Below are 10,197 nucleotides of genomic sequence, written 5' to 3'. Positions count from 1 at the left end.
ATATGAGAAGACTGATCAATACCTCCATAATCTTCAGTGTGGAAAATATTATTTATCAACCTGAACATCTACTACTTTACCAGGAATTTGTGTTCTCAGAACTAGTCTGTTTTTTTCTTTCTTAAAACTGTTCATGTTTTATGAACCAACACCTTCACCAAGTAGCTTTACAGTGAACTGCATGTGAGATATAAAATTAATAGCATCTTTACAGTAGCATTAATTATAAATATTTAAGTGGTTCAATACAAGTCACTACAGCATTTCAAACTGAACTGTGAATAAATGCAATTTAAAAAAAATAACCACAGCACAAAATGTCATAAATTGTGTTTTTTCTTTGTTTCTCTGAGGATTATTTACAAACAGGCTTATTTACATATAGCAATAACTCAGAAATGAAAAAGCTACATCGTCTAACACGAACAACCACTTAGCATAATGATAATATATGTGTTATGTACAATGTAACTGGCAAGGCTAGAGCAAAAAGAACATAAAGTTTGCAAAAGGTTTAAATAACTTCAAGTATCTGTCTTCAGATTACGTGGAGGTTTTAGTCCGATGGGAAGCAGATTTTAAGCGACACCGAAGATAAACCAAAAATGTGGTGGAGCTGCAAACCGTGTAGTGTTGCTGGGACAGAACAGGAGCTATAACCGTTGGAAAATACATCACAGACAATGCAACAAACGTGGAGACAGAACAATCACTTCTGTGATAAATGCCCACTTATTAATAAACTTCTAACAACCATGGGAAACCTCCTCTCTACATATAAAGTGATATCCAAGCATGGGAAACAAGACAGCATTTACCTGTTTGCATCCAGCTAGCCAAGCCTTTTTTGTGTACCAGCTACTTGCGAAGCCTCGTGTATACGTTTTGTCTTTTTCACGAGATTGCTGCGATATATTCAAATCGGGTTGGTCCGGTCCAAGGTCTTTAAGCAACAATTTATCTGCCAAACTTCTCCTTTCGAAAGGATTGGAGATTAGCTCTTGAACAGAATTAGGCGGGGACCGAGGTCCGGAGACTCCACCTGCACACGAAGCCATCCTCATCAACTACTGCGTCAACCGGATACGAGTCACTGTCCAAACTACTCACAGACTGCACTGGGCGCTGACATTGGCGCCCGGTGACCGTCATCTTTGACGACGCTGATTGGCTGAAATTATATTTTCGCGGCATAGTTTACACGTTACAGATAGCAACAGTCAGCTGCTAGTGGCTGCTGCTGCACTGGTTGAAGGCTCCTCTCTTAGCGCCCAGACGAGAGAAGGTGCATGGGCAAGGCCAGGCAGGAAACATGTGACTTATCAGTAACTTTAGACATCGTAACACAATTTTAAACGAGATTTTATTGTAGATTATACATTTTACTGATACCAATTATATAATATTTACCTTGTTCATTAAAAATAAAAATAAAAATATATATTTTTTTTTAAACATATTTTTTTTTTTTTATTTTAATTTAATTTATTTATTTATTTATTTTTTTTCAATATGGGAAGAGGTGGGGCGGCGCCCCTAGCGCCCCTATGGACCGGCCGCCACTGCCCAGGCTCAAATGTAAAAGCGATTCTTAAGCAATTTAGCATTTCATTTCCATAAAGTTGAAGAACTTAGATGGGAATCATAGTTCTCAAAAACCTCATCGAAATAGAGGCAGTAGACGCGAAGCACAATTTCCTGTATTATATGTTTCAAGCTCAAGAAAATTCAAGATGGTGAATCTCCGGTGATGCGTGAGGATCTTTTAAGGGCCTCGCCCATTTTCTCTGCCAACCTTAAGGCTTTTCAACAGAACAGGATTTTGGATAGACAAAAACAACAACAACAAAACCTGCATGTTAAAGCCTGGGTGTCTGTTCAAGTGTCATGTAATGTAATTAATTGAATGGTAACATAATACCAGTGTCTCTCTGATCCATCATGTGCATTTACTGAAAAAATCTCTCCTATCTCTGTCAGCTGTTTATGGATTCATTTTTAATATTAAACAAAGAAAACATAATAATATACACTGAAAAAGAAACTTGGAGACAAAATATTAATCCATTCTTATTACTCAATGAGATACATGGTTTGCCATAGTTAAATAATATCAAACGCAACAAAAAAAACAAATCACATCATGTTGTTTCTAAGCAAGAAGTAAATATTTTAATATACTGAGGTAATAACTTCTCTTATTCAGTAAAGGTTTTTATTGTTCTATATGTAGGCCAGCTTGTTAACATGCAGCAGTATTACAACGCTCAACAAGATAGTCTTTCTTCAGAGAATAATATTCTCGAAACCAGGTTCCAAAGCAAAATTATCCCTAATGAAATGCTTTTTGGTGTTTAGAAAAAAAATACGTTCCCCCCACAGGAATCACAATGTACTAATGAGACAAAATTGTAAATTGTAAACAGACATTTTAACAAGCTGTACCCTCTACTTAAATAATGTCAAACATAAATCAAAGTCGCTCCTAATTTCAGCCAGAAAATACATTTTGAAGAAGCCATACAAATTATTACAAAAGATATATCAAGGTTTTCTCATACATTATTTAGAAACTTAGTACTTTTGAGTAAGATATAATACTGATCTAAATTGTAAAATGCAGCAAAGGAAAGCATCTTATACAATTTCTTAAAGATCAGAAGGACTTACCTCCAGAGTTGAATGTTAATAAAGAGTCTAGCCACCTTTTAAAGTCCCTAACCACTGATCATTTCAAGAAACCTCCCCCTTAAAAGTGGGCGGAGGGTACAATTTCCTAACCAAAAGGAGAACAAACTGTTATATATATTGACCAACTCTATATACAGTATATAGGTATATATAAGCATTTTGCCTGTATTTAACTTGTTTTTTCTTTTTAAGTTATGATTTTTCCTATGTATGACTTTCACCCTTATAAATCCTTAGAATTTCCCATTTCTTCTCATGTCAAATACAGCAGGCATATTTGAGTGAATGAAAGTGCATGATGTATTTAAATGATCTAAAACAATTGTTTGACAACTTTTTGCCCAGAAAAGATCAACGATATTCAAAATGCATTTTATTTTTATCCTATTATAATGATCGAATTAGCAAACAGAATTCTATACATTTTGCCGGATAGAAGAGGATGCCACAATAATCATGTATAATATGACTGTGGTCATCAGATGCTCTTAATACGAATGATCACTATGGGAGTGATTTGTTTTTCTCCGTGCTTGTTTCAGATGTTTCCATAGATGCTGAGGTCCGCACTGTTCTCGTAAACGTCACCACCATCAAAGTCCTGTCAGAGATTTAGGTTATTATTGTCACAGATGTTGATGCTGTATGTAATTCTTGTGAACAATAATTGTTTAATAGTACCTCCTCTTGGTGATTGTAGGATTTTGGCTGGCTGAGGAGTGATAAAAAGAAGACAGAAAAAGAATGACATCAGACATTGAACTAAATAATGACTGTATATATATGAATCATTTAATCAACTGCTCAGGATCAATAGCCAAGTACCTTTTGGGGGACGGGAAACGAGGTTTGGAGACTTTCTGGTCATCACAGGATTTGGAATTCACATTTTTTGGACTGAGGATTAAAATTCACGTCACAACAGAGTTCAGAAAACAATGATCAGTTAATTAATTATGTTATGTTTAACACACTTACATATGACTCATATCCACTGTGTCTGCTTTAGGCCTTCTGTTATAGAAACAAATTGCAAAATGTAAACTTGAATCAGAAAATAAAACACAGATTCTAATAGAAATGCGGTAGTGAAGAAAAAAGTGAAGTGAAGGCTTATCAACTTATCAGTGGAGGCAGGCATGTTACAGAAATGGTTTTTATGTCTTACCTCAAATATCTGCTCAACATAGACCTTCTGCACAAAAAAGAAGAACAGAAACTATGCAAATGTTGTCAGGCATATAAATAAAAGCATAGATCTTATCAAGGATGCTGAAAAAGCCCTCAACTTCTGCAAAACATGCAAATTACAGTAATGCCAACCACCCAGTTTTACAGGGTGGAGATAACAGAACTTTAATAATGTGGAGTGTTTATTGAAATAAAGACCTTTGATCAGAACGAGATGGTCCTGGGCCATCAGAACGAATCCTGAAAATTGTACCAATAAAATGACTCATCAGCACAAATTAAAAGTTCCTGTGATAACAGTTTTTGATAAAAAATCCACATAATTATAAACCACTTTTTTCTCACCTGCGAGACATCCTGGACAGCCGATTCCACACGCTAGATATTAAACAGAAAATTCCATTAGGAGAATGAAGGACCAAGTGAAATTTGTGATATAAATGTAGCTGTATGTAATGGATCTGCTTTAAAATATATTCACCTTCCATCCCCTCTTTGGAGCGCTGCAATTTGTCTCCTTGAGTCGATAGAAAACAATGTAATATTATTGAGGAGCACATACAGTGAACATTAAGCATAGAAACATGAGCAAGAATGTTTTAAATACAAAATGTAATTACTTATCTGTTATTTGTCAGTGTACTGCAATACTCACTTGTATCTCTTCACCATAAAAACGCAGAAGACTGCAAAGATCACAGCGGTTCCAATCGCCACCACTGTGGGAATGATGATGTGGTTATAGTTTTTTGAACCTGCAAATAGACGGATCCAATGTTATGCCACCTTTCTCTTTCCCACGTGGAAAGAGGACAACATTCAGTTGATAAATGCAGAACAACCTCGATATTTACAAGATCTCACGTTTTACATAGAGTGTCAACGTTGCAGAGGACGTCTTCGGTCCGTTGAAGTTGGCGGTGCAGGTGATATCAGTGTGGTCGTCCTTCTCCTCAGGAAGGATGGTCAGGATGGACTCAACCTCCCAGTTGCCCAAATGTGTTTCTTTGTGGACAACATTCGGCACATCTGCAGTGGCCCTGCTCCATGTGAGTTTAGGTGGGTCGTAGGGGCAGGTGTGTTTGACGGAACAGGTGACAGTGTAGGGACGTCCTTGATAGGCCGTCTTTAGGTGATGTAGTTCAGGTTTCGGGGGATCAGCTGTAAAGGAAAAAAGTCAGAGATTAGAGAGAACATATGGAAATGGATCTTTATAAATGTCTGAAATATGGTAAAGGTGGTGACATACGGAGCATTTTGAACTCAACACAGTCCTCCAGAAAGGAGAACCTTTCAGGAGAGGAAGTTTGTGCTAATTCGATTCGGAAACAAAAAGGGCCGTTGTCGTGATCTTTGATCTCAGAAATTTCTAAGGTGCAGTTTTTCTGACCCAGATGTCCCAACAACTTTGTCCGTCCCCTGAAGTTTTCCGAGATACTTGTTTCATCCTCGTCGTAAATGAGATTGCCTCGATGATTGGACTGATGCCAGATCCCCCTGAGTTTGGAGGTAGGCAGGTTTGGTCCAGGATGGGTGAATGAACAGGGAACAACAACACAGGATGTGACCAGTGCCTTGAGCTCTTTTACAACATTGGCTTTCCATTCTCCAGTAAACACAGGGATGCTTATAGCTGAAAGACAGTTATGGAAGTAACACAATAATGAATTATTTCTAGGAGGTCTCTCTGACGTATTTTATATAAGTGGGGTGCATGAATGAAAGAGATTTTAAACAAAGAGTTGAGTGACTTATATTACCTGCCAAAAGCAGACAGTATATCATCAACCTTCTGTCTTTTTCCATACTTCTCTGAGGTTTTTGTGGTATGATACACTGTAAAATGTTTAAACAAAAATATAACTACACAAAGAATGAAATCATAAATCATACCTAATAATGCCATATGCAAATTACAACGCAGGTATGTGAAACTTCTTCAAACAACACATCTTCTGCCATTCCTTTAAATAGTAAATATTGGCATTATACACTTTATTAAATGTTCACATCAAAAGTAAAAATGTGTTAATTTCATATACGAATAGGCTGGGTCTTTTCTAGTTATTTATTTATTCATTGAAGTCCAACAAGCTCGAACAAACAATGATGATGATATATTATAGTGAAACATCCTGTGGTTGGGTCTATATGAAGCAAACACCCAGTATTGCTCAGCTGCATTATTCTTGATTTCTTGCAGTGTACTATAAACATTAAAAATGGCATTTTTAACGTAAATGTAGTAACACATCATTTATTGGATGCACTGTTATTAGGCATAAGAGTTCTCACCTGATGAAGCTGAGAGTTGTCTGTCCTTTAAAAACCTCCCTGACGACAGTCTGTGTGCTGTTCTGTAGTAAAGCTGACAAAGATAGGAACTCTAGAGGCAGCAGAAAACGTGTAGGCCACATTAGGGTGTGTCTTCAGAAAAGCAATATCATCTCAGCCAAAAACAAAAAATATGTATTTCTTTATCATATTTTAAATGTTTCCCTAAGAGCAGTCAACATGCACCCATTCTAAATTATATTGGGCGACAAATCAATTGGCAACATGCACAAGCTGTTTCCTGTACTTTGATTTAAACAGAAAACAAAGTTTTGTACTTCTATATGTCAGCAACTACATATGCGGAATAAGTTACTTTTTGATAAATTCATAAAAAAAGCAGTACATCCGACTATTAACTAATGATAACCAACTTTGTGAAATGCAGGAAAAAGGAAAGGTTATTTTATATACCTTTTCTTAAAGATCAGAGTAACTTACCTTGAGAGTTGAATGTTTTCTAAAGAAATGTCCCTCCTTGGAAGTCCTTAACCACCCATAATTTTAAGAGACCTCCCTCTTAAATGTGGGTGGAGGGTAGAATCAGAAATACTGCAAATGTTGTTGGTTCTGCAATCCAGCAACATGGATTTATGTGAAACAATGACTCTTCTTATGGTGAAAATATGGTCTGTTAGCCTATATCATGTCAGAGTTTATAACAACATCAAATGAGCGGAGAACAGAATCAGGAACAGAAAGTAGGCGGACAAGTGTCATAAACCAAATGAATGTATCTGTTACAGAGTAGACACTTTGATGATGAAGGTTTTCCACACCTGCACCTCAAGTCATAAACTGCACTTAAATTAGTAGAGATTTAAAAAAAAATAAAAAGGAAAAAAAATAATAAATTGCTAACTCACAAATAAATTTGCAAATGTAAAACGGATCTGCAAATACGCTAAATATTTTCACAAATAAAAAAAAGATCTGTGAATATCTCTTTAACATTTACAACTTTCGATCAGGCATTTGTGAATCCATTTTGTATTTGTCAACCAAAAATGCGCTTGTGGATCTCAAATCTCTGCTTGCGGATCTCAAATCTCTGCTTGTGGATCTCAAATCTCTGCTTGTGGATCGTCTTTTTACACACACGGAATTTTGAGACATACTTTCCGCCGGTCTCGGCAAAAAATCTACTCGTGTCACTCGGTTGTTTTCGGAAACCACGTGATGGCCTGCTGATGACGACATTTCCGCATGATTTCAAAGTAAGAGCATGATGGTTTGTTTAATACTCTGGGTGTTTCTCAATCGCGAGTACGCTTGCTTGGTAGCACATGTCTGCCGAGCATCTTGCTTCAGAAGCGAGTCAAGAATACTTCCTGCCATTCGGAAAACAAAGGGTGTTTCTCAATCGCGAGTACGCTTGCTTGGTAGCACATGTCTGCCGAGCATCTTGCTTCAGAAGCGAGTCAAGAATACTTCCTGGCATTCGGAAAACGAAGAGTGGAACAGGCTAGCAAGTGTGCAGGTGTGCGTCATATGAGAGGCCCCGCCTTACATCTTCCGCCACAGATTTGGGGAAATTGGTCCGTGCGCAAAGCATTGTGGGGATTTTAAGACCGTGAAGTCTACTCATGTGCAGACTCGATATTTCTCCAAACGGAGTACGCCGGGCTCGGTAGATTTCCAAGTATACTGGAGATTGGAACAGTACTTCGACGGCACTCGATGACGTAGTATGCTTGAAATAGTGGCTCTGAAGCAGCTTTACTCGCGATTGAGAAACACCCAAAGAGTGGAACAGGCTAGCAAGTGTGCAGGTGTGCGTCATATGAGAGGCCCCGCCTTACATCTTCCGCCACAGATTTGGGGAAATTGGTCCGTGCGCAAAGCATTGTGGGGATTTTAAGGCCGCGAAGTCTACTCATGTGCACACTCGATATTTCTCCAAACGGAGTACGCCGGGCTCGGTAGATTTCCAAGTATACTGGAGATTGGAACAGTACTTCGGCGGCACTCGATGACGTAGTATGCTTGAAATAGTGGCTCGGAAGCAGCTTTACTCGCGATTGAGAAACACCCTCTGTTTTTGTATTATAATGAACAACGGAACGTTAGATGCATTCTGGTCAGTGTATGTTGTGGTCATTGGATTTTCTTTTCACAAATGGAAATTCAAAAACAAAAAACGACTGGATATTTGATTTTCGTTTTCAAATTGAAAAACCAAAATTGAAATACAAGGCGTTTTTCTTTAACATGGTCAAAAAGGGATTTACTAAACTTAAAAAACGGGATGATTTACATTTTCTACTTCTCAAAACAAAAAATAAAATCACTAGAAAACAGAAACAAAAAAAAACCCCGTTTTTTCATATTCTGCCACCGGAAGTTGTCTTTCAAAATAAGAGCGCAGATGAGGACGGTCAATCCCCGGATGCCCAGGCCAGGCGACGCCACTGGACAGCAGCAACCAGAGTGACAGAGTGTGTTACTTTGCTGAAGGATATTTGTGACCAGCTATCCAGGCCAGTCTCTAAAGACTTTCCAAGGTGTAAAAATGCTGCTGCCGGAGTACTGACTGGAAGTATTGCTGATATCATACCATCCTCTTAAAATACTCTGTCCAACAATATCAGTCTCAGGAAGAAATGTTTTTTAACGCTTATTAAAAGAAAAACATGCATTCTTGTACTCGGGAGGGGACATTGACAGAGGATTTCTCAAAAAGTACACAGTAAGTACTTCATAGTACTTGTGGGAGTAGTTTCACTACTAGCCTACTGAGTCCAACAGGATCGATCTCACGAAGAACTAATGGCAGAAAAAATGATAACAAACTCGAGAGACGGCTGAGCTGACCGCAGTGCAGAATCGCTGTATAGGTTAAATCTCCTAACAATGTTGTCCATTTTAGACATAGGCCTATTATATTTACAGCCCTTAATAACATTCATTTTCTGGGCTCAATATGTGTCTTGGCTGTTTTCGTTGTGAAAACAAATGGACCGTAGATACACGGATTGACCGTCCTCATCTGCGCTCTTATTTTGAAAGACAACTTCCGGTAGCAGAATATGAAAAAACGGGGTTTTTTTTTGTTTCCGTTTTCTAGTGATTTTATTTTTTGTTTTGAGAAGTAGAAAATGAAAATCATCCCGTTTTTTAAGTTTAGTAAATCCCTTTTTGACCGTGATAAAGAAAAACGCCTTGTATTTCAATTTTGGTTTTTCAATTTGAAAACGAAAATCAAATATCCAGTCGTTTTTTGTTTTTGAATTTCCATTTGTGAAAAGAAAATCCAATGACCAAAACATACACTGACCCATTATTCATCACCATCATCATCATGTTATAGTGATACAGTTAGTTTGTGTTAGTTTATTGGTTCAATACAGCATATATCGAGCACATCCGTATGCATTGATGTTGAAGTACAGGCTATACGCCACTTTCGGGTCCCGGGGGAGCAGCTGGCAGCGAAGCAGCCCAGAGGAAACTCTTTCTTCATTGTTTTTTGTGTATTCAGCATGTATTCAGTCAAGCGGGTCAAAGTTACAAAGCACTTCACATCTTATTAATCGGCGTAGTTTTACCTTACCAGTGCAGATAAGGTCATCTGTAGAAAAGCACCGTATTTAGGTCAGCCTTCATAGTAAGGCTACATTAAATGTTATAATATTCATCGTGTCCTTTCTACTGTATATGCATATATTCCTGTCTATTGCTTTCATTTGTATTTCATGTTATTATGTTTATACTTGTTTCCACACATTTCACAATTTGGGATGAATGAAGTATCTATCTATATGTCTGTCTGTCCGTCTGTCTGTCCGTCCGTCCGTCTGTCTGTCCGTCTGTCTGTCCGTTTTTTTTATATATGTGAAATTCGTAATTTAAAAAATGATTGATTCGAAAATGATATGCTGCTACAGTACAGTACAAGTAGCCTACTTCTGGGTGTTTCATTCAAGCTCGGCTCCGTGTGTGCCTGTGTGGCACGAGTGAGCGAGCGAGAGAGAGAGCAAG

At 37.8% G+C, this 10,197-nt stretch overlaps 1 protein-coding gene across 5 annotated transcripts; it reads right to left on the bottom strand.

Moving 5' to 3' along the window:
* Positions 1 to 1,521: 1,521 nt before the first annotated feature.
* Positions 1,522 to 6,872, bottom strand: LOC117480305 (myeloid cell surface antigen CD33-like). 5 transcript variants are annotated; one of them, XM_034127598.1, is made up of 14 exons: positions 6,658 to 6,872; positions 6,178 to 6,268; positions 5,643 to 5,718; positions 5,132 to 5,515; positions 4,747 to 5,043; positions 4,538 to 4,601; positions 4,364 to 4,399; positions 4,228 to 4,260; positions 4,081 to 4,122; positions 3,860 to 3,886; positions 3,670 to 3,705; positions 3,517 to 3,588; positions 3,373 to 3,403; positions 1,522 to 3,292 (listed from the first exon to the last, which is right to left on the bottom strand). In XM_034127598.1, exons 3-14 carry the CDS (start codon positions 5,686 to 5,688, stop codon positions 3,230 to 3,232), a joined length of 1,131 nt encoding a protein of 376 aa, XP_033983489.1. In that variant the 5' UTR covers positions 5,689 to 5,718; positions 6,178 to 6,268; positions 6,658 to 6,872; the 3' UTR covers positions 1,522 to 3,229. The 5 variants fall into 5 exon arrangements, 4 of the variants coding, with proteins under 4 accessions (XP_033983489.1, XP_033983486.1, XP_033983487.1 ...); XM_034127595.1 differs by having other exon boundaries at positions 4,538 to 4,637; positions 6,658 to 6,869; XM_034127596.1 differs by having other exon boundaries at positions 3,860 to 3,883; positions 4,538 to 4,637; positions 6,658 to 6,869.
* Between the last annotated feature and the right edge of the window lie 3,325 nt (positions 6,873 to 10,197).

The sequence above is a fragment of the Trematomus bernacchii genome, unplaced genomic scaffold (assembly GCF_902827165.1).
Source record: "Trematomus bernacchii unplaced genomic scaffold, fTreBer1.1, whole genome shotgun sequence".
Lineage (NCBI taxonomy): Eukaryota > Metazoa > Chordata > Actinopteri > Perciformes > Nototheniidae > Trematomus > Trematomus bernacchii.
The sequence above is the reverse complement of the archived record's forward strand: the minus strand, read 5'-3'. Positions and strand labels throughout refer to the sequence as shown.

Coding starts and splice junctions, on each gene's coding strand:
- LOC117480305 (XM_034127595.1), bottom strand. CDS start 5,688: ATGGAAAAAGACAGAAGGTTGATGATATACTGTCTGCTTTTGGCAG. Junction 4,123..4,227: donor CTGTCCAGGATGTCTCGCAG/GTGAGAAAAAAG, acceptor TACAATTTTCAG/GATTCGTTCTGATGGCCCAG. Junction 3,293..3,372: donor CCTACAATCACCAAGAGGAG/GTACTATTAAAC, acceptor AATCTCTGACAG/GACTTTGATGGTGGTGACGT.